This window comes from Coturnix japonica, chromosome 10 (genome assembly GCF_001577835.2).
Source record: "Coturnix japonica isolate 7356 chromosome 10, Coturnix japonica 2.1, whole genome shotgun sequence".
Classification (NCBI taxonomy): Eukaryota; Metazoa; Chordata; class Aves; order Galliformes; family Phasianidae; genus Coturnix; species Coturnix japonica.
The window spans coordinates 1,354,588-1,378,975 of record NC_029525.1 but is presented as its reverse complement, the minus strand read 5'-3'; the positions used below and the strand labels follow the sequence as shown (position 1 = coordinate 1,378,975).

Below are 24,388 nucleotides of genomic sequence, written 5' to 3'. Positions count from 1 at the left end.
TTAATACTGGTGCATGGACCCATGACACACCCATGGGAAGATTTGGATCAAGTAGTGTGAACTGGTAAGTCAAGCAGCTTGAAAGCCCAGGAGGTACAGGCACTGAGAACACAGCATCCACCTCTATTTTGGTGTAATGCTGTTGTTTGCCTGCTGGGTTTTCCTCTGTCTTAGTGCCTAAACCAACTATGTCTGGAAAGGGCTGCTTCTGGCCCAACCTTCATCACACTGGAACTCCTTTCTGGCTCTCAGGATAATGCTCTGCAGCTGGGAAGGGCCCTGGTGCTGATGAGGGAGACGGGAATCACCTGGGGAGCACAGAGGAGGGGCTGGAGCCTTGTCCTCACAGACCTGGCAAGGCAATGGCAGTGAGGAGACTTGGGGGTGGTTGCCCAGGTAAAGCCCACCTTTTGGGGTTGCTAGTTCTTGTTATGAGCAACTGTGGGTAGAGAGAGATCCCTAGTTGTGGTCCTGAGGATGTGGCTGGACTGAGAGTCTGAGTGGTGCCATAGTACACCAATAGCTGCATGGCTGTCCTTGGGGGTCCCTCTATTCAAGCAGACCTGGGGCTCAGGTTGTGTGGCAGGTGCTGGTTGTACTTCAGGGTTTTCCCTTCCATCCTGATAGCAGTATCTGGGGGAACTAAGATGGTCTCAGTTCATCATGCCCTGTGCTACTGAGTATACTGCAGCATTTACTGCATGAGAGATGAGTTGGAATGCTACAGACTGTGTCAGCTGGACTGGGAAGAAGCACACTGGGTGTCTGTGGACAAGGAAGGACTAGCAAATGCTGTAGGGAATTGGAGGAATCAGTCATAGGAACATGTGTTGCTGGGTCACTGTGACATGGGGGTATTGGAAGGGCTGCAGAGCCAGGCAAACACCTTAACTAACTGGAGCAGGCAAAAGGGAGGAACCAAGGTGAGATGGTCCTGCTGGGCAGGGCTGGGAGCCTTCTGGAGGATGGGGGATAGCAGTGACACCCCCACACTGGGTAGTGTTGGGGCTGAGCAGTGCTGGCAGGCAGATGGGCTCTGGGTGAGATGCAGAGCTCCCAGAGACAATTTCTCTGGCAGCTCCTCAGTGCAGATTTATGTATTTTGGTCACGAGGCTCCAAGCCCTGACTGCAGACAGGAGATGGATGGGAGCAGAGCGTGACCGGGGCTCTGCCTTGCAGCAGCTGCGGGGAAAGCCCTGTGTGAGAGAGAGAGAGGCAGGGAAGCCGCCTCCGCAGCAGCAGCAGCACAGAGGTTGGCCAAATGAAGTGGATGCTGTTCCCATGGAGACAGTGCCCATGGAGGAGAAATGGGGCCTGGTGTGCTCCTCCATCACAAGGAGGTTGGGATGTGGGGTCTGGGAGGATGCCGGGTGGGATGGGGCTGTCAGTCATGCAGCTGCCCCTTGGGGGATTCCTCTCACCCTCTCTGTGACTGGGGGAGCCTAAATTGGGGCCCCAAGTCAGGTCATGGCTTCCCAGAACTCATCTGAACATCCCAGCTCTGCCTGTGGGTGCTCTGCCCACCAGGACCAGTGATGGGGCTCATAGTGGGGTTGTGATTTCTTCCCTCTCAGGTTGGAAGCCCAAACAGAGCTTCCATTGCCATGGAATGGTGGGAGTACAGAAGCTGTTAACCTAGAATGAACAAAAGGAAATGGGGGCACAGCAGAACCTTCTGTGGGTGCTTTTTTCCTCTTCTGGAACCTGCTGAGGGTGAGTACTACCCATTTGGATTGTTTAATGGATAAATCAATGTGATGAATCTATTGCTATGCTTGCAGCACATCTCATGTAGTTCTCCCAGCCTTTGGTGGGGGTGCTGCAGGGTGTTTTAATGAGGGTCTGAAGGTACTCAGTCCCCTGGGATTTGGTAGCTGGCTGTGACAGCTGGGCTGGGTTCCTTGTAAGAACCCATTTCCTTATAAGAAAGCACTAAGGAAAGTTAGTGTTTGCTCTACAACCACTGTGACAACCAGCTGTCTTGGCTGCATCCTTGTGGATGGAGGAGAATCAGCATCCCAGGAAGGAAGGTGTGTCAGTGAGAGCTGAATTTCAGCTCAGGTAGAATTAATCCTTCTTTGCTCCACCTTTCTGGCTGAGAGTTCATCTCCCCAGCAAGCTACTGATAACTTTTTGGTACTTCTTGCCTGAAGAAACCAAGTACACAGTCTGCATCTGTGGGTGTTTCCTTCTGTCACCTCTCTAACCTCTTCTCACTTTCTACCCTTGTGCCTGCCAAGGGGTTTTGCCCTCTGCTCCTGCCTGCTCCCTCTGGCCCCGTCTGCCCTGCACCTTTTCCTTTGTGCTTTTGGGGCACTGTGCCCTTGGCTCCCAGGGCACCCATCACCCTGTGGAGCTGGCAGCCTCTTGGAGGGAGCTGTGCATTGTTTGCTTATGGAAGGCTGCAGAGGCACCTCAGAGCACCAGCTGCCTTTTTCCCCTCCCACAGTCACGCTTTCTATGTATAGTAAGGGCAGCCATTACCTGCATGAAGCCTGGATGAGGGGAGAAGCTGCATTGGTTTGACCTTTTTGGCAAAGACAGATTAGTTTAAATTATAACTTCATAGTAACATCTTATTGGAGATGAGCAGTGATTTGCTGTTAAACCCAGTCTCAATCCTGTCTGGAGATGGGAAGCTGCTCTTACTAGGAAAAGCCTGCAAGTGTTGTACCAATTTATCTGAAGTGCTGGAGCTGCTGTAAGTCAAACCTTTGTGCCTATGCTGGAAGCATAAATGCTATTAAGGAAGGACACAGCAAGGCATGAATAAGAATTAGTTTGCTGCATGAGTTCATTACTATGCTGCTGCTGCGAACAAAAGAGTCGCTAATGTCAGCCTCCCTAACTGAGGCTGAAGAGAAACAAATTAATCTTTTCCAGGTAGATGCAAAAATGGTGCAGGTTGGGCTTTGCGTTGCAGCTCCGCTTTACCAACAAGGCGTCGCTGCCATCTAGCGTCCCTGCCGTGCACTGCGAGAAGGTGCAACTTAAACCTGCTTGTACTTCTGCCTGGCTTAAAACGAGATACCCGTCCCTCGCCGGCACCGTTTTGTCTGGCTTGACCTGCTACGCACGTATTAGAGCAAGCTGAGCGTGCTGCCCGAATTGCTTTCAATTGAAGTTAGTAAGCAGAGGTTGTATCTCTGCAGTGCTGCCTGTCCGTGCCTGCATCCTGGCTGTGCCTTGATGCTCCCAACCCAATCTCTAACATCTTTCTTCCCACTTTCTTCACCCCTCTACACATACCCTGTCACTTCTGGTGTTGCTGAGGACTCTCTGGTCGCAGGGCCATGGAATCCTGAGAGCTCCGTGTGCTTCTCTCACTAGAATTTTGCAAGCACTTGACTTGCAAAATAAGGAGGAGGGAGCAGGGGAGCAAAGCAGTGCAGTAGGTTGCATTCCTGTTTGCAGAGGTTGGATTGAGGAACAGTCTGATGCCCTCAGGAACACGGGGTGAAGGGAAATGGGGAAGCTGTCTGTCTTGTCAGAAGTCCGAATTAAGCATGAAGGTAACAATGAGGATATTGCAGCATTTTGAGGGTTCTACTTAAATTATAGCATCACTTCACTGGGGTTTACTGGCTTATCAAGTCTATTTGTTCTCTGAAATGTACCTCCACTGCCTTGAAATCCTTCCTTCTGCTGTTTGCTTGTTACATGGGGGGGGGTATTGTTGCTATTGAGCTTTTGGACTTAGTCAGGGTGCTTTCTGTGTGCCGGGGGAGGAGGTAATTCAACCACCCACACCAAACAGTGCAGGTGATGCTCACCATGTTAATGAGGGGGTGTAGAGGAATGGCTGAGAATAGAAACTCTTCAAACAGAGCAGAGTTTGATTGGATTAAAAAAAGTGTATTGGATGTCCAATACAAAATAATAAACATGAAGTTATCAAAAAAAGCCATAGAGTATACAGCAAATACTACAGAAAAGCAAAAACAAAACGAAACAAGATTGTACAGGAAGGCAGATGTCTACAGCAGTCCTTAAAATTATTCTACATGAGAATCATAAAACAATGTACAGGTTTTGCTTCTTCCCCACGTCTCTCAGAGGGAAGCTGCCACTCAACAGCTCGACTATGACACTACAGGGATACACAATGTCCAAATTGAAAAATCACAGGATATGTAAGAAAACGTAGCATTAAAATGTGAAAAAAGTGCAATACAGATTGTACACTGAATTGAATAAATGTTTTCTTTCAGTTTAACCTTAAAAAACCAACTTTGAACAGTTGTTTTAATCATTAAAAATATTCCCCCTCCCCGAATTCAATGACAATATTAACATTCATGGTGTTATACATAAGTAATATTCACAAAGACCCACCAGCTAAGAATACTGTGTGTGTAAGATGGTATTTCTTTGGGTATAGGTAAAAAATAGGTGAAGGAAAACATCCACCCTTCTTTCAGGACAAGGTATGCTGTTCTGTTATTTAAATAGGTATTCTGTAGCTTATTTTGCCCTGAATTGTATTGATTAAAAGTCCAAACATCAGCTTTCCAGGTGGCTCATGATGCTCCAATGCTTTGATTTCCTCCCTTCCCTCAAATAATAAATAAACCCAGCAACTGTGCTAAAAATGACAGTACAAATTGTCCAGGCAGAGAAAGGAAGTAAAACCACAGCCCAGGGCCTGCTGCTTTCTGGGGACCATTCATTGGCTTTTCTTCTTTCCCCAGTGATGGGCACCAAGGATATGGGCCACAAGCTTAAGTTAGAAGGGTGGGAAGCAATCAGGGTTGGTTGGTTTGCCCTGTTAAATCTTGAACAAACAGCTCATTCTGTTCCAGCAGGGGTGGCCTGGGAGCGGTGGGCTCTGGAAGTGCCCAGCCTGTGTGTGCCTGCTGGTACCTGCGCTCCCTCTATGGGCAATGCTGAGCTTCCAAAGGAAATCCAACAGCTTCTCTCTGTCAGTAAGTTTTGGGTTTCCGTTCATCTGAAAAGTGAAAATGCTTAAGAGATTCTGGGGCAGATGAGTTTTATTTCTCTGATTTTCTTTCTTACTAAGATACAGTCCCTCCTTTCCTGCCATTCTTGCTGGCAGAGCCAAGCAATCATGAACATAAGGAGAAAATAGATGAAGCTTTTCCTTCCCCTCACAATGGATTTCCCTTTTGATTTTCCTTCCTTTCCAGCCCGATATATGAACAGCAACTGAGTTGCTAATACTGCCTTTGCTTTTCAGATGGTTCAAAAAGTGTTTTGTTTCTTAATATATTTTTGCTGTGCTTACATCTCTCAAGAATCCTTAAGAGAAGCCTTGTCTTAAAGGGCCTGGGATGGAGAAACTGCACTGGGGTTGGACTTAATGCTCAAGAGTCCCGTGGATGCAGTACAAGGTAAGATGGACGATACCCTTTGGTTTAGGAGAGGCCCAGGCAGCTCCTGGCACCCAGAGAGCTGCTCTCATGAGGTGGCCTTTAACCTAACAACGCCAAAACAAGCAGCAGGTTCAGCTGAATGTAAGGAACCCTACTTTATGGGAGGAAATTTTTTTTTAATGCTCCTAAATGAGATTCTCACTGCAATTCAGTAACCAGAGACACAGTATGCTGGGTTTACAAGGAAGGACGTTACAGAAGATGCTTTCATTTTCTTCAGTCTTTCAAGTCAATGTAGAAAGACAGGAAAACAACAATAACGAAACCTCCCCCTGGTTTCCCTCCCCATCTACTTTTCCCCACTCAAAATATTGAAACTGCACAAAAAGCAACAAACAAGCCTTTCAAATTACATTTCGATTCAAACAGACTGGTAATCTCACAGTGATGAGAGGAGAAAGTCAGGCTTTTAATAATTATAATATAAAAATAATAATAATAATAATAAAAAAAAAAAGCTTACAAATACCAGTGCAGCATCCCAAAAGGCCATGGATTAACTGCCAGAAGGGGATGTAATTATATGCAGGATAGAAAACAAAACAACCCACGCTGGCAATGAATTTTCATACACAATAGAAGCAGTCAAATGTCAGGCTGGGCAAAACAACAGTTTCTCCTTTTTTTTTTCCTTTGATTACATTATTTTTTTATTAAAAAAAGAAAAAGATAAAATAAAAACACAAAATTGTACATAAATGCGAATGTCCAACACTGAAAAGGCAGGGCAAGCACACCACTGAGACTAAACCTGACCAGAAATAAAACCTTATGAAGTCCGCTCTCTTTCCTTTTGTCTGGATGGTAGATTTCAGCCTGCTACGTCCCATCCTGCATGGACTCAGCAGGGAAATGGAACTCAACTTGGTGTGACTTTGTTACAGGATGATGGCCGGGAAGGTCGTCTCTTTTCGACCAGCTGTAGCACAAATGCACCAGTTGGTTCCTCTGCCCCCTGGGGATGCTCTCAATGTGCTGTCCCTCTTCTGTATTGTTTTATTTTTACTGTACAATTCCTTGTGTTCCAAGGTTGAGTCCCAAGAGTTGTGAAACAATCTGGAGTCATGTCCTGGTGAAGGTGGTCATGCTGTAGTGATGGCATTAAGGTCCTTCATGAGTCCTTCCAGGTGGGCCATCTCTTTGGTCAGCTCATCCGGTTCATAGCTCTGTGGGAGATGGAAACAGTTACTGCCAGGGCTTTGCTTCCTTTGGCATAAGGAGCAGCAAGAAGTGCTCAGTGATGCTGGTGGAGATTGTGGCTCTGACTCATAGATAAGCAGATTTATTGCATTATGGGAATTAATACCTTGAAACAACACTTAAAAATCCTAAACGCAACTTTTTGCAGTAGTGATTCATGGTTTAGTTGAGATGGTGATCATCTTCTCTGTTTTCCAGGTATCAATTCCTGCTTCAAGGCAATGGCTGCATGTGTACTTAAGTAGGTTACTGGGAAAAATCATTCCAGCTTAATTGAAGGGGTGGGAGGGAAAGGTTGAAAGAATCACAGGTGTAGAATCCTTTTAAAGATCACTAACTTGCTGGTAGATAGTACTCCATGTAGAGCCTCAACTGTTGAGCATCAGCTACACTGAGCAGCTCTCCTAAGTTTACTATCAGACAAAGCTACTGTGCCCAAGTGCCAAACCCAGAGCAGCACAGCTCCTATGTACCATTTCTGCTCTTGTGCATTGGAGGCACATTGTGAGACCTTCTGGATGGAGTCTAACATGAAAGCTACTGCTCAGCTGCCTGTGTGCTACAATGCTGTCCAGTGAGAGGACTGCTCATACCTGGTATCCCTTCCTTGGCTTCCAGCTGCAAACCTTTTATTTCACTGACACAAATGAACACTGCCGGCATGTTCAGCTTACCAAGCAATCCAGACTCCTCCTTACCTCTGTCCTGTATCAAAAGTGCTATTTGCCAACTGTTGGCCAGTGATAAATATCAGTGAGCTGGAAATAATAAACATGGAATTGGATTCATTCCTTCAGGATCTCATAAAAGATCCTTAGGAAGAAGATTTTATCACCCAGAGGGTGGTGACGCACTGGAACAGGTTGCCCAAGGAGGCTGTGGATGCCCCATCCCTGCAGGCATTCAAGGCCAGGCTGGATGTGGCTCTGGGCAGCCTGGGCTGGTGACTGGTGACCCTGCAGATAGCAGGGGGTTGGAACAAGATGAGCACTGAGGTCCTTTTCAACCCAGGTCTCTCTGTGATTCTAAAAGCTCGATCCATTTGGTTCACCTTCTAATCCTAACTATGTTTTCCAAGTCCTATTTTAGTGAGCATAAAGTATGCATGATGACTTTATACTGTACAAATTATAAGCGGCTAAATTTATGCATAAATATATTTAAAATATAAATCTTATTTATGAATAACAAGTATTTTGGTATCAATCCTAAATAAATAAGGTAGGAGTGACAACAGAAGGGCAAACATGCACGATATCAAGCATGCATACATCTCTATCCCAGCACTTATGGAATACAATCAAGAGGGTGAATTAAAGACACCAGAATGATAAAAGAGGGGAGAAAAGGGGAATAAATAAGAAGAAAAATCATTTGAACAGTTACACACCAGCTAATGTAGCAACTTCTTGGCTTGCACTTTGAAAAGAAAATAGCTCTTGCCTGACGGATCAAACATCCTCCCTTCTTAAAAGCTGCATATTTTTAACAAGGCTCAACTGTTGCATTTTTTCCCAGAATACTTTTATAAAAACATATTTGTGACGATGGCTTTGAGCATTTTGGCATTAATACTTAGTTCCTTGTTTTCAATGACACTCGTTGCTTTGGCAGCTATGCAGCACCATAAGCAGCAGCTACATGGCCTTAAGAGAACCCATGCACAGCATGCTTGCTTGCAACATGAAAGCAGGCAAAAATCAGATGTGCTGGGAACTTCTACAGCTCCTGCAAATGGAAGCCAAAGGCATAAACTGAAGCTTCATTATGTGCTGAAAAGAATCAAGAGAACTGCTACAGACAGATCTAGGCTTCACTCTTCTCTTCTTGTAATTGCAATAGGCTAGAAAGAAACCTGCAGCACTGAGCACGAGAAGAGAAATTATAAGGGAAATCTTAGAGAACATTACTCTGTTTTCAGCTAATGGCCTCAGGATGGCCAAAATATTGCTGCAGATTTATCAGTTTTGACTTGGTGGGCTCTGTGGTCCAGAACTGATGGAAGCACAGCATCTGTTTAGTGCAAACAAGAGTAGAGGTCACAGGTAACCTTCTGATTTAGAAAGTACTACTTGTGCTTATTCTCTGAATGTACAGCCTTGCACAGAAGGTATTTGCAATAGATAGATGATGTTTTTACGGGGGTTTATGTACAACGGCAGACAGTGCAAGCCAGAAGTCTCATTCTCCTCTACCTTTGGAAGTGTCCATGCAGTCACTGCTGAAGTTTACAGCTATCACACGGATAGAGGTTGGCCCCAGGAAGCTGCTGGCAGTGTCAGGGTACTTACGCTTTCCGAGTCCTCGAGCATCCTGGTGGTCTCCTGCACATCAGGGGCGCTGGGAACCACCACAGGCATGGGAGGCCGTGTTCTTCCTAAAGTCCCAATGGATGCAGTTTTCACCGAGTGAACTGGATGGGAGGGAGCTTAAAAGAAATTGTTACACAATTAGGCCTCGGTTCTCTGCCTATTCAGAAAGCTCTCAGGAGAATAGAAAGGATTTACTTCAGTGCCCAATTCTACGTTACCTCACACCCCTGACCCTTTTGTCGTTCCAATCCCCTTCCATCTTCTTCCTTCCCTGCCCATTCCCACTCACCTTGCTGGGTCAGCAGTGGGGTGCTGGGCAGCGCGGGGTCATAGGCAGAGCCAGCCGCTGGCACTGCTGGCACTGCAAAGCTCTTCAGGGGGTGGGATGGACGGACATGAGCTGTGGGCAGGCTCTGGGCTGCGTCCTCCTCCTGTGCACTGCCCAGGTAAGCACCCGAGCCGCTGTCGGGGTCCTGGTGGTCTGCACACGGCTGGGATGAGGAGGCCGGCATGGTGTCAGAGCTCGGCGTGTTCCGAACGGATTCTACAACAGACCAAAACACGTGGTTTGTTTTCTGGAAGAGTAATGGTCTCTGTGGTCAAATGGAAACAAAGCAGCAGTGCTGTGTTGACTAGTGCTTTTTCCAAGACTGCTGTTTTAAGCGAGCTCACAAATCGACCACAAACCACCAGCTCCGTGCAACTGTCCTGTTTGAAGGTGAACTGCAACAGCTGCCCACCAACAAAAGCCTGAAAACAGAATGAGGCCACAGGTACCAACCAGTTCTGCACTCGAACTGCTGTGTGCCTTTAGACACAGTTGGCACCTTGGACCACAACGTGGGACTCAAATCTTCCTTCTCATTGTACACTTCAGTATTTCACAGTACAGGAATTGTTACATAGGTATGTGTATGCATGTATCACTGCGGTACATACACACAGAAGTGCCAGTTTTCTTTCCAAGATGATTGACGGACTCTAAATCCCTTTACTTCCTGAAAGCCAAAATGAAATCCCAGGCAGCAGCCTCCACCCTGAGCTGAGAGGGCAATGAGATGGCATCATGAATTCAGGGCACCGCGAGCCCACTTGGAGCACATGCAGGACAAGAACCAGACAGCAAGCGCTGCCACTTCAGAGGTACAAACAGAGCAAGGGACCTCTGCCTCTAAGACACTGTCTGCTGGCACAGTGCATCCTCATACTGTGCCTTCATAAGGAAACAGGAAACAACCCTCTTGGCTCTGGCATCTTAATTAAAATTCTGACCTTCCACTAGAGAAGCTCATAATTCACTTCAACTCCAGATGTCACCTACTTGTGTTCTACCTACACTGTTGCTTCAGAATTTTTCACAGCACTGGAGATGTTACAAAGGCCATTGCAATGGTTGTGCTTCAAGCCTGAAAAGCCCTGTGCAGGAAACACCACAATTTTCTTTGTGCTTCAGGCAGATTAACCAGAATCTCAGTAAAGTCTGGACTTTAGTCCTCTCCTGCATTTAAGCACAACTAATTAGGAAAGTTATTCTTAAATTGAGTTGTTCAAACTGGATGTAAATGGATGTTTCAAAGTCCAGGGCTGAAGGTTTTAGAATAAGGAATCCTTCTGTTTGAAGTGTGTCCAGAACATTAAACTTCCTTTACAAAGGACATCATCTCCTATTGAAATGATCAATACCTGAGCTACACATGAAGCTGGTTGCAGAAGGCTCAATCTAACACAAGGATATTGTCTGTGTCTGTGCTTAAACCCATCCCTCTGCCCCTACGGGAAATGACTTCTCCTCCATTCCTGTCTTTCTTTGGCAATGAACCAGAACACGTGCTGTGGGTCACCTACAAATACAGTGCCATGTGAATCTGCAGCTGCCATCTAAAACCTCACAACTGTATTGTCATTCAGCACGAAGAGATACAGCAGAAGAAATAGACCAGCTGGGCCGGTCCTTACTCCCTGCTGTAAGGCCCCAGCAGAGGCTGACCAAGCTCCATTTCAGCTCTCCATTGCCACATTTCACTCATTGTTCCATAACAATCAAAATCTGCCTGGACGTTTGTATCTCACCTGTGGAATTGGCCCTGTCTGAATGGGACAAGGATGTGCCCATCGGCCACGGGCTGACCTGGTGATGGAGATAGCTGCGAGTTGGAGAAGCGAGGCTGCCGGAGTGGAAATGATGGTGGGGGTTATCGAGTGAATGGATGGGATGGGCACTAATCACAGCTGTGGATGAACACAAGACAGAAAAATGCTTAACGTACAGACAGACATGCACGTGTACTGAAATGCACCACATCCCTCCCTTCTCCCACAGCACCGCTGAACAGAAGAGCCAACAGCTCAGCAGATTCATGATACCAAGAGAACATTTCAAAGCCAGTTTTCCAGCTCTGCTCTATGCTTCAGCTCCCACCACAACAAGAACAACCCCCCTGAGGCAGCACCTCCATTTTGCTGCACAGCAAGTGCATCCCTCTTGGCTGCATCTTCCAAGAGCTTTCTGTTGCACTTGTGAAGAACAAAGTTCAGCTCCCTTTAGAACTTGCACATATTTCACACGATGCTGTAAATGTCAGACTTACTACAGGAGACACACAAGCTCCAATTCCAAAATAATTTTTGTCTGTCATTGAATTTCTCAACACTAAATATGGCATCTTTGCTTAACTAATTAATGTGAGACAAATAAGCGTAGGAGAAGATACCCATGGCTCTATTCAATCCCTCTGTACATAATTAGTAAAACTCTGCTCCAATGCACTTAAACAAAAACATCTTTTTGGTTTTTTTTTTCCTCCTTCCTTCTTTATTTTTCCTGTTTGAATCAGATGAATTTGATACTTACTGTAAGCCACCCTTTGCCCTGGCTCTCCTGCTGTGACAGCGAAGCCCAACTACTCCCCATGTGGGAGGAGAAATGTGCACACAGTTTAATTCTTAGGATGCATCAAATACTGGATTGCTTAAAATCATTGAAAAGAAAGAGCCTCAGCACAGAACACAGAAGGGAAAGGCTGAACTTCAGCGCTACCACCGGCACCATGGAGAAATGGCTGTGCTGGGTCATTCCTTCTCAATATTTCCTGGAAATTCCCCACACGTTCTGCCTTTGAAATGCACTTTCTAGAATAGACACAAACAATTCTGTCATTGTAACGGTGAGCCTGGTTAAGACTCCTTGCACTGATGAATATAGTTTGAACTAAAGGCCAACTAAACAAATCTGAACTCTCTGACTCCCTCATTTCCTAGAAACCAGCCTGTCACAATGTGTGAATTGATCAGAGGCAGCAATGTGCACACAGTTCAGCTATTGGTAACAACGGATTTCTCCCTCCTGTTATGTCAGCCCAACAGAAAGCCATCTCTATTATCAGCCTCCTGTAAATGCAGATGACTACATGAATACTGAGTGCTCAGTTCTAGATCTAAATCCTGGAGAAAGAGCTGCAAAGGGATACAGCCACAGTGAAATATGAGGTGTTGTCACTAACAGCTCCAAGGAAGACTGAAATGCTGCGTTGTCTTGCAGGGAGCTGGCAAATGGAGGAATGCTCCATAAGAGCTCTGTGATCCGTAAGAGCCGTGGCAGAGATGACAGCTGTCAGAGGCACCAGGAATCCTCCTGCATGTTGGCGAGGTAGGAGGCACATCCATTGTAAGGCATGTGATTAAGTGTAAACAAGATTGCAGTAGCCCTAAAATACTATCCACAGCAGTATCCAGTGAGCAATGGGGGGAGAAGAATGAACCGCAGGAAGGTAAGAGCACCATCCCACTCTGCCATCCAGCTTAGCTGAGAGCAACTCTGCAATGAATTGTGTAGCCTTCAGCTCAAAAAAATGAGTGCATTGTGCCAACAGACCTTCATGAAGCAAAAAATTCATACCAAGAAACAGACAAAGAAATGTGGTGAGTTAAAAAACAAACAGGCCTCTGCTTCCTAACATCCCTCCAGAAGTTTTGTCTTCCTGTTGTAGAAGGCAGCGACCTGCCACGCATGCACCATTCCTATTGCACTATTGCATGTTATAATAAAACTGAACATTAAATTATCCTAATTTAGTATAAGAGGTAAGTTTGAACACAGGAGTGGGGGGAGAAAAAATACCAGAGGGAAGTCATCTGCAGCCGCAGACACAACACATGGAATGGTCCTGCCTACGTTGCTTGCTGAGAAGGGCCTCATGTACCAGAGTGTGGGTTTTCTGCATGGCTTCTGCCAGAAGTATCTAAAAGGGACTCATTTCCTTAATGCTTTCGCTGAGCAGAAACCTATAAGAATTTTTGTAAGCGGGAAATAATACTGAAGTCACAAGAACAACTTCAAACCCTGAGGCATCAGAAGGCCTTACTTCTCCTCCCAGACATTTAGTGCCTCGTGCTGCACTGAGAAAGCTGTGTCTATAGATCCCTCCTCCTCTCTGGGAAAGCAGCACCCTATAAGGCAGGGAAAACAGATACGCTTCTCAAGCGAACTCAATAGAGCTGGTATCAAAATAAGATGTCAAAACTAGGTTTGGTGCTGCAAGGAAAAAATCATCTCCACAACTGTATCTGTCAGCCTAATCATATCAGCTTGAATACTATCAAGCAGTGCAATTGGAATACGCTGCCTTCATAAGATGCGTGCCACCACTGTTCCTATCACGCCTGTCAGCTGCACATCTTCCATCCTACGTGGAGCTGATCAGGTAAGCTGCCGAGTGTCTTTCTCACTGAATTAACATAGCATGAGGCACACATTACTATGCTACTTCTATGCAGCACGCTTCAGCACTGGCTGCTGTGTGTACTCTGATGTGTTCGTCCATTGCTGTATCTCATCTGGAGAAAAACACACTTGTCAATATCAGAGGAGTGCAAACGAAGACTTCATGCAGTCTGCATCTCTATGGGGTCACGCAAGTCTGAACACATTGTGGAAATCATCAGCTGCCATGCGCCTTGTTAGACACCCATCTTTGACAGCAGACCAGCTTTGAAGAAACAAACCAGAATAAGGGTGATCAGCATCACTCTGTCCTCTGCTTTTTCCTGATACATGAAAAACTAGGAGGAAACAGGAAGCATCAGACTACTTGCTTCAAAACAAAGAAAAGCAGATATTGCTCCTGAAATGTATTTCAGCTCCCAAGTTTCAGTGTAGCTGTTGGGAGGTTTAGCAAAGACCCTTCTCATCTCGAAGTTAATCATTTGTCGAACAGAGGTATGCTCTCATGCTTAAAACATTTCATAATAAGACTTTTGTTGAAACACAAGTTAGCACTTCTGCTCAACAGATCATTAACTGATAGGGAAGCAGAGAAATTAGAAGTAACACCAGACAGCCTCCGCATTTAGAAGTCTGCTCTGCCAGACCAAAAGCCTCAGCCCCTCTCAGTGATTGAAACACATTCTACTACGTTAGCATAACAGACACACTGTGGAGCAGTAGTACTGTACCTACTGCAGAGGCTTCTGGTGTCTTTTTTCCTCCCTACCCCCCCAAAAAAAGCAGCGTTGCAACTCAAAGCTGTTTCTTCTGCTCAGTATATTATGGAACTAGCTCACCAGCAGGGACATCTTGCACTGAGCTGTGGTGACACACTGCTGAGTTCTCATCTTCCTTCACTGGGTGACTGAGTCATGTCTGAAGCTGCTCCTGAGTCACTACTACTGTGCTTTGGTGTACATTCATACTGATTTCTGTTTGCCTCATGAAGGTGGGCTCTAAACTATAGAGTGGTCAAGACCTACTTCACAAGGAACTCAGCTGTCTGTGCACTGGGGATGGCAGTTATGTTTGATGCTTCAGTGCAAGAGTAAGGTCACTGCAGGTACAGGTAAACAGCCATTTAGGAAATGGTGAACATGATTCCTGTGAAAATGTCAAGATGCTGCCACTAACTCCATACATTTTCAAGATGCAGAAGAGTCTGCAGAGACTGACCATGTACCAGTGCTAATGGGACCAGCTTTAATCAGTTATCTGTATTGCTGACACAGACACAGAAGCAATCAGAGAAGTATTTAAGACTGGGATCAAGGGGATGGAGTAGCTGCCTCATGAAAAGAGGCTGGAAAGGCTGGGAAAAAGGTGACTAATGGGGGAGATGAATCCAGTGGAGACCGACCTACCCATAAAGGCAATGGTTAAGGAGTACACAGCATTCACTACCAAATCCTGATATTAGAACCAAAAATCACTTGCTGAAGCCAGTAAGAGATTGGTAAAAAAAGACAATACAAATAACTACATTAGACATCACGTTTTGAATGTCTGGAACATGCTGCCATCGGAGAGTAGAGGCAGACAGCAAATGCAGTAAGGGGTTAGACCTGTTCAGCAGGTCAGTAACTAGACAAAACTCTTAGCAGTGATGAACCCCCTACAGCTCCTGTGTTACAGCTGGCAGAACACAAAGGGGATGGACTATAAAAAGCAGCCAGGCTCACATCTCTAAAAAGCACCTGCAATTGCCACTGCTGAGACAGACTGCTGGACACATTCCTAACTCATCCCCCTTTTGCAGCACACCACCTGCTCACTCAAACACTGCCTTCACAACAGGGGATTTGGGATGCTTTCTTTGAACCATTTCCATTGCAGATATGGGAGAATTACTTAGGAAATTCAAAGTAGAAAGACTGTTAGTTAGTGCAGGTGGGTGTGCATACGTATCAGCACGGCTTGTTTGGGTGCTCCCAGTTCCAAGGCAGCAAGGTGGGCTGTAGACTTACGCTGAGGGGGCTGAGAATCAAAAGGCATCATCATCTTGGGCCTCATCCCCCTTCTTCCTGCCAGCGTGGACATGCTGTCCTCCGACTCATGCCCTGGTGTAAGAACAATGAAGGTTATTTACCATGGCAGCAAGACTTCTGGGATGCCATACCGATTTCAGTCCTCCTCTCATTATTTCTGGGTGCGTAGGAGGGCTCTCCTTTTAGTAAGCAGTTCTGTGAATCACAATGGACAAAACCAGCTCCTCCATCCTTCACCAGGAGGAAGACAGTTAATGTAAAGCCTGCTGGGCACTAGAAGGGTTCTCAAGGCCATCAGGCAAACACAGACCTAACTGTGCTTGACTGCACACACTTGTTATATGAACTTCTGAAGAGCAATCAGTTTTTACTAAAGGAAAAATCCAACACTTGCACTTCAGTTTTCTCACTAAAACACGATACTTCCTTTGCAGAGAGCCTTATAAACTAAGCACGAGGCAAATAAACTGCTTGGAAATTAAGAACAAAGAAAATCAGATGGCCTAGAAAACTTCAATAAAGAGATTCTGCGAGATACAGAAGAATATATTTAATTTCAAACACTCAGGCTCAAAGCAATTGCTGATGGCTCACCTCTGTAGGAGTTCCGCCTTTGGTGAATATTGCTGTCCATGGAATTATCAACTGGGGTGATGTCCTGGGAGTTGCGAGGGATTGGGGTATCTGTCATGATTGGATTGGGATCTGGAGATTTATCAATAGGTTTTAGCTCCAGTCTTTCATGATGGATCCAAAGGTCAGGAGGTTTGACATCTTTGGAATTCCCTTTGTACTTGTGGGACCCATTCACTGATTTGCAGGCAGCTCGTTTCCTTGGGAGGGAAAACAAATAACATGTTCTTAGATGTATGTTTCCCTTCACTTGGTGGAAAAAGGCAAATTTTCATTGAGATTTCTCTCTGATCTTGTATCCAGCTGAGCGAAAGCTACCCACTGGGCAGGAAGCTTTGAATTTTACATATAAGCACATCTGGCATCTCAGAGCACAGCAACTCTGATGCAGAATTTTGTCTCAAATGGTGCCGCATGCTGCAGAAATTGCTCTACAGTCTGAGCTTCCATTAACAACAATTAAGTTTCTGGTGCTTATAGTTATTGAGGGAATATTCTAAGCATGAAATGCCCATACACCACGCTGTGCTGTACTCCAGGGCTTACAAACAACCTCAAACAATAACTGCAAGAGCACTGAAATAGCCCATTACCCCAATAGCATGGTTAACCTGAAGACTAATGACAAGAGTGTTCATTTTACTGCTGCTCAGATTAGACACAACTAACTACAGCGTGTGTGAGGTTCCCTGGTCCACATTTGACAAGGAGCCTGTGAATGGCAGCACCATTTCTGTCTCTAAAATGAGGGCAGAAGTCAGATACACACCTATATTTAGGATTCTGGAGCATTTCTCTACAGAATCCCACACCAGGTTCAGATTCTATTCCAGCCATCTAGATGTTATTGCATTAGATGTTACCACGCATAGCTTGGAAACCTGCTCCACACAGTGAAATACGTGCTATGAACAGAAGTGAGAATGTGCCTGAGCTGCTGAGCTCACACAGCTCTATGCGGATGCTCAGGGCTGGAAATACAGGAGCCAGGCCAGCATGCTGCCCTGTCTGAACTGACTCTGCTTCTGATCCTGGTGCAAGCAGCAATGGAAGCTGCATAACGAGAGATGCCAGCTCTCAGATGACTGTCTGAGTTTCCAGCAGGACACCCACCAAAGCTTGGTGTGATTACTTGCAAACACACAGCACTGATTTTCAAAAAGGAATGCAAGATAATCCCAGTATTTTAAACAACAATTTATCTCTAGAAAGAAAGAGGTGCAGATCTGTATAAAACCACTGTCTGATTTGTAAACCTCTGACGGCTGTAAACTCTGAAACACTGAGTAGGAAAAGCAGAACATCATCATCATCTCCACAATAACACCCACCAATACAGCTAAATTATCTTCTGAACACTTAGAACTCAAGCTCATGTCCCAGCACTGCATTATTATTTGGATCTCAGCACATGGTCTCTACACTCCACTAGACTTCAAAGTAATAAATTCTAAACCATCATAAAGGCATTAACTAGAGTGAAAGGAGAAATATCGGATGGGTCCAAATGCCACCCGGAAAGCTTACTTTTTTTGGTGAGAAGTGGTACGACGAGTGCAGAAAACAGCGACGATCACCACTATCACGATGGTGATGACCCCAACAGACACTATGATGACGAGAAGCATGTTGCTATCCAAGGGAGAGGTCGGACTTCCATGGGGACTATTACTGCCTGTGGAGCAGGGAGAGAGGTGTTATTTATCTTAAGGCTTGGAAAAGATCCCCATCAGAAGCCAAGGGTACTGATCCAGGCTGGGAAAAAGATGAGTGGAGTAAGACAGATGGAATTCTGTTGAAACACTTACTTATTCATTTGTCATTCACAATTTGTGTTTCTGTACTACTGTTACACCTATAATGCACTGAACTGATTCATTTCCAGCTAACAGTCTGTAAAACTTCAAGTTCCCCCTACTCAAACAACTGCCATAAGGAAATCCAATAGTTCAGAGTCTAAGGAGTAAACACGGGACCTTGCTAGAACTAAACCACTGTGGGCATTCCTTTGGACCCAGAAATCACACAAATCTGATCAGAATTCAACTGCAAGCACTCTCCTCTAAAGGAAAACACACTTTATGTAATGCTAATGAGTGCTACTGCAGGGCAGAGCTGCCACAGTACACAGCGCTGATCAGGAGAAGGGGTTAAGATGATTTTTCTCCTTCCTGATATGTTCTTGCTGAATTAGTTTTACACTTGTACAGCAGCCCTTTAAAACTAAACAGAGAACAAGATCCACTGTCAGACTGAAATGCAAATGCCCGTGAAGGTATTTCTCCCAAATACCAAACACAGTGGGCAACAGTGCTATGACAGAAGTCTGATGCGATTTCATGAGTGGGAGCAGTTCTTGTCTTAAAGAGAAAAAAGTTATGGCAACAGATCTGACCAGGGCTGTGTACAGTGTACTGTCACTGTGAAACACCACACACATCACACCTACCGCTGAGCGGGGGTTTGTAGTCCGGCCCCACGTCCACTGGGCGGCTTCCTTTTCCTGCAGATCCCGAAGCTGGAAAAGTCACATATGTGGTAATTCCATGTGCACCATCACATCCACACACACACAGACTCCCACACGCTGTAGCATTCTAAGGAAGCTTCTTTCAGAGCTTCTTTCTGAACTGCTGTGAGCGCTTTCCCCCCTACACAAAGGGTGTTCCTCCGAGGAAAGAACCACTTCAGAAGAGCTGTTTAACAGTTGGTTTCCTGAGCACCCATTTTGTTCCATCGTAAAAAATATAATAACAATTATTTGCAGCAATACACAGGTATATATTGAGACAAACAGCTTTACCACACTTGTACAGTTAATCATATTGAAGCAGTAATTATACAGGTTTCTCTTCCTAATCCCTAATTACATTAAGTGAGGAAGCAAAGCGCTGTAAATATTGTCCCTGCTTAAGCACACAGGCCTGCTTTGAACCTCTCTCCATTCTTCTCCCCTTGTTCCACATTTCCACAGCTGACAATGAAGTATCACTAAAATGCTTCAGGTGAAAAAAATCTGGATTCTTTCATCATTTTGTGTTTCCAGTAGAATCCAATAATGCAAAATTACCACCAATGATAACCACGCCGTGCCCAGAACAACTTTCCCCTTATAGCAATTCAGGATACACAGTAATACACACAAAAGCCCTAAACCAGAGAAAACTGAAGTCTCCCAAATGCAGCACTTTCTATTCTAAACAACAAGTATGAAGTGTAGAAGGATGTACATGAAATGGAAATTATGAACCTCACGTCAAAGTCTGTAGCTTAGACATCTGATAAGAACATGGTGAGAAGAGCAGAAGGTACCAGCAATAAAACTAGATGAACACCAAGGAGGCCACTAAGAAGAAATGATGCATGTTTACAGTGAGAAGTTAGGTGCTGTCTCACATAATGGAAAAGATGTAATGCGGGACAACTCTGTAATGGCAATGACCATCAGCAGCTGCCAGTCCAGAGAGGACATAGCACTGAAATGAAGCACATTCTCTCTTGGAAGTACTGGACAAATAATTTTGCAGCAGTGATTCTTAATAGAATTAATTAAACAGAATTGTAAGCAGCTTGCATTTAATGTATTTGGATCTATGTGGCTGGGTCATTTGCACCAAAAGGACGTGGAAAAAAACAGTGAGGTGAGTTCTCTTCTCCAGCCCAGCCTTTTAGACATACAGAGCTCCAGAGGAGCTCAGAGGCAATGCAACTAATTGGCCAGGTTCAAAAAAGACAAACAGAAAGTCCCGTGCATGGGTAATGCAGCAAGTGGGTCCTTGGTGTGGGCAAGGTCATGGAGCAGCTGACAGCCAGGAGATGGTGGCATGCTTCACGTCCATCTTTCCATGGGATGGAAGCAGGTATTTCAAAACAAACAACATCTGACTATAAACATCATTGGTAACTATGCAGACATGCTATCTTTAGCTTCTATAAAACATGTTACTGTGCACCGTGCAATGCTTTGTTAAAAATAGCCTAATAAAAAAGCAATGTGGCACCTATTAACAAGATTAACAACTAATTAGCTGATAAGAATAAGAATTATAATTGCAGAATCATTGTTCACAAGGGATATTTCTAATGAGGTTCTGTAAAGACCTGAGCTCAGCCAAGTATAATTCAATATCCTTAATAACACTGGGAAGGAAAATTAAAATAATTGCTACTCAACTTAACAGATGACACAGGATGATGGAGTAGATAATGAGATACGCAGAGTCACCTGCCCGGACCAGCAGGGACCACGTGGCAGCTGCAGTCAGTGCAGCTCATCAGGGCTCTGTGCTCACTGCCACACCACCCCCATACGGGTGCATCAGCGACAAAGGATGCAAATCCTAGTTAGATACTGAAATTGCTGGGATGTGCCCAAGCCAAGCACATGCACACTGCACTTTCTCTATGGCCACCGACCAGCCTTTATCCAGCAGCTCACATTCCTGTTGAGGTTTTCAATTCTCTTTCGTATTAAGTTCAAGTTCACCTGAAACTCTTGTTGCCCCTCAGTTCTCTGCACCCAGGCAAACTTGCTTTCATTTTGTGCTACTTTAGGGTAGTTTTACTAGGACAAGATGCCTTAACCTTTGCTCTTCTTCTTAGGCAAAGGCCCTGCAGCTTGACAGTAACAGCCAGCAACTTCTCCTAATACAAGCTCTATGCTACAGGAGTGTGTGGAAGAATAATTTGGGGTGCTTAGTGCAAAAGAACAACCCTGAAAGAGGGGAGAAGCAAGACAGAACCACGGAGCCCAGAGCCTCAGTCCCACTGCAGCTCTGGTCCTGCCAGACTTGAGCAACCTGTCCAGTATTTCCTGAAGTACACAGCTCTGCAGGTACAGACCTTGTCACTGAGGTTTTCTGCTGCTCAGCTTGTCTTCTTCTTTTCTACATTTAACCTATTATCCGTGACTTACTTGGAGGTATTCCGAAACAAAAATCCCTTGACTTTGATGATGTATATACATCATCTACGTTTATAAATATTAATGTAATTGTTAGTATAAGAAAATGTTGCTTCAGGATGATAACACTGGTGAGAAAATCAAAGTTAGAAGATGAGTGCAGAAGAGGAAATGGCAACTTTTAAGTAAAACCTCTTAATCTTTCCCTATTCCATAACTGCTGCAGTGGAGCACAGAGAGCATCTGCTTCCCCCAGACAAGCCTGAATCTCAGCCTGCATCTCTGTTATGCATCTGGGTAAAGACTTACTCCGTAACTGCCTACTATCAACATTAGTTAGTACAGAAGAAGGGAAAAGCATATTTAAGAAATTACTTCTAAATAACAGATTGAGAGCAAGTTAAGAAAAGCTCATTCTCAAACCCTGTCAGGATCTGTTTAATTGTATGTCTGAGCTGCGTGCCAATGTATTTTAGCTTCATCCCTTTAGACTAATTCTTCCCCTTTTTATTAGGCTTGCAGCTTTTTAGGAAGAAAGCAAAAATAGCCCTGGGACATTTGTTGTATAATGCAATGCAGGAAACTCAAAGCTACCATTTCTTAAAGCGAGCATTAAGGCTGTTAGTAGCTAACGCTGTGCTTGGGAGTCTAAACGAGCTGCCAAGCAGAATCTCACCAAAAAGGGTTTCTAGAGCAGACACGCTTTTCTTTATTACAAAAATAATTATAGATGTAGAGCTCACAAAACAGCACTTGTGCTAATTAGATAACTGTCTGATCTTCCTCCTCTATACTCTGAGATCTCGCATCTGTGGGCAGAGGCTGGCTGGAATATCGCTTAATCCAAATTCATTTTGACAGAATGATTCACCTCTGGCATTACCCACTTGTCCCTTCATGTGACATCTGACTACAGAGGCCATTTTATATTCCCAACACCCGAACCACAAATAGAGCTTCCAGTTATTCCACTATTAAAAGCACAACAGGAACTTGCTCGTTTATATTTAGAGCAGCAGATACTTGTTTCAGTTAGGAGATGTAACAGCACACAGAAAGGAAAACAACATGTGGAAAGGATGGAGTAAGAGAGAAAGCATGGCTGTTCATTTACCTTGATCATTAGGCATTTTATCTGAGGATTCAGCTAGTGGGACAAGCACAGGGAAGGAAAAAACAAGAGAAACATCACAAGGCTTGAAGGAGCGAGAGATGGAATTTCAACTTTCAGACAGCATAAATGGATTTGCTGGCATTACGCTCTATATCTTTAACCACAAATACATGGAGAAAGCACATGGAGAAAACACCTCTCCTTGTTTTTTTTTCCCTCCTCCCCCCAAGATATGAGATGTTTATGTCAGCTCACCAGCTAGCAAGCCCTCCCCAGTTAGAAAGCCTGCTGTGTCACTGCAGCTCCATCACACTGCCCATGAGCTGGCTCGTGTTCCCCAGATCTGGCTGCATCACAAGCAGATGTCACATGCAGGACCTCAAGCCATAAAGCAACTAGAAACTCGTTTTTTAAAATGCACATGTGGGACGTGGGCCCTCAGCACTAATAATGAGATGCCCTAAGGGCCAGCTGCTCACTGGGAATAACACAAATAAGCAAATACTCGAGCAAAATTTGCATATGCATTAACTACATGCAAGAGCAATCAGAGAGAAAATTCTATTCTAATCAAACTTCATCATCATCCCATTTTTTCCAGTTTAAATATAAAATCTGTGCTGCCTGGCGTCCCACCCTCCGAGGTGTGGCATTCCGAAAATGCAAAGCTATTTGGATGCAGGTGATGCTGACCTTTAGGGGTCCTGAACTGGACGGCCTCAGACATGGGCCCCATTCCTTTTGAGTTGCGGGCCTGAATTTTGAAGTAATACGGTGTGTCGAGGGTCAGCTCTTGTATCTGGTGGGTCAGCCTGTTCCCCACAACCGGCTCAATAACCCAGTCGTGTATCTCAGCATTCACGTCTGTACTGTAGTAAATGATGTATCCTATTCAAAGGAAGGAAACAAAAGGATTTTAAACATAAAAGAACACAGTAGTCGTAAGATCTAACAGCAAGAGTTCTATTAACTATTAATGGTATTTGCACAACTAAACGATTTTGGGTTTCTGAAAAGTGTGTTCTTATGTTTTCAAAGACTAGGGATGCATTTATGTATCAGACAGCCTTCCCATCTTAAATGCTAAGCTGTTCAGAAGTACGTTGAGAGGAAAAAATCCACTTAGAATATCAACATCATTTTTGACCACTGCTCATAAAGAATGGATGAATTCCTCATTTCCATCTCTGTCTGTTCGTGGACTCAATAATGTAAAAAACATAAAGCTACTCTTCTAAACACATCCTCCAAGTATTAATATTTAGAGAAAATCGCTAACCTTGAAACATCAAAACGTAAGAAAGTGTGTTTATGAGTTGGTATTAGACACAACTAATGCGATTAGCATTACTTTTCAGTTTTTTAACAAAGAAAGCAATCTGAAGAGAACTGAAGCTGTCTTGTAGGTCCTCAATAAATAAATAAATAAATAAAGTACAGGAAGAGCAAATGATGTGTTGTTATACTGCAAATACAAACCACTGCGAAGTAAAAGCTTGGCAAGTTCTGCCACACAGAGAGCACAGAGGCCTTGGCATTGATGTGTACAAATACAGGGCTAGCTCAGAAGCCTCATGCACAAATGGCCCAGGGAGGCTGTGGATCCCTGCAGGCATTCAAAGGCCAGGCTGGATGTGGCTCTGGGCAGCCTGGGCTGGTGGTTGGCAACCCTGCACACAGCAGGGGGTTGGAACTGGATGAGCATTGTGGTCCTTTTCAACCCAGGCCATTCTATGATTCTATGATAAACTGCTGCTTCCCCTGCACCACAGACCTTCTGCCCACGAGGGTCACAGAAGGAAAGGGAAGGCAGGCTCTGTAGAGCACCTCCCAGAAACATTGCTGACAGCCCAAATTCATGTACATCCCAGCAATCAGTAAGGCACGGGCAATGCCTGAAACACCAGCTGTAGGTCTGGCATGCTTAATTTCTTCCCTTGGCATCACCGTTAACCACTGGGGGTAGATTTAATAACTTGCTACTTGTAGTGGTCACAGAGGAACAAATCTGCAACTTGTCTCCAAAGGGACAACATAAGCACACGGCGACAGCTGAAAGCATTATTTATAGCATAGTGGCAC

General features: G+C 44.8%; 1 protein-coding gene across 8 annotated transcripts in view; it reads right to left on the bottom strand.

Annotated features, from left to right (window-relative positions):
- Positions 1-3,835: 3,835 nt before the first annotated feature.
- The window catches only part of NEO1 (neogenin 1), a 165,513-nt gene continuing 144,960 nt past the window's right edge, over positions 3,836-24,388 (bottom strand). For 3 of the 8 annotated variants that reach the window (XM_015872354.2, XM_015872356.1, XM_015872357.2), the window contains exons 20-29: positions 23,000-23,194; positions 22,307-22,339; positions 18,739-18,807; positions 17,817-17,964; positions 16,251-16,489; positions 15,636-15,728; positions 10,977-11,135; positions 9,196-9,450; positions 8,886-9,022; positions 3,836-6,560 (exon numbers count right to left, since the gene is read on the bottom strand). In XM_015872354.2, the coding sequence (XP_015727840.1) occupies positions 6,477-6,560; positions 8,886-9,022; positions 9,196-9,450; positions 10,977-11,135; positions 15,636-15,728; positions 16,251-16,489; positions 17,817-17,964; positions 18,739-18,807; positions 22,307-22,339; positions 23,000-23,194 (1,412 nt within the window). In that variant the 3' untranslated portion in view covers positions 3,836-6,476. The remainder of the gene's footprint in view (positions 6,561-8,885; positions 9,023-9,195; positions 9,451-10,976; positions 11,136-15,635; positions 15,729-16,250; positions 16,490-17,816; positions 17,965-18,738; positions 18,808-22,306; positions 22,340-22,999; positions 23,195-24,388) is intronic. The other 5 variants (XM_015872359.2, XM_015872360.2, XM_015872355.1 and 2 more) reach the window with 3 other exon arrangements.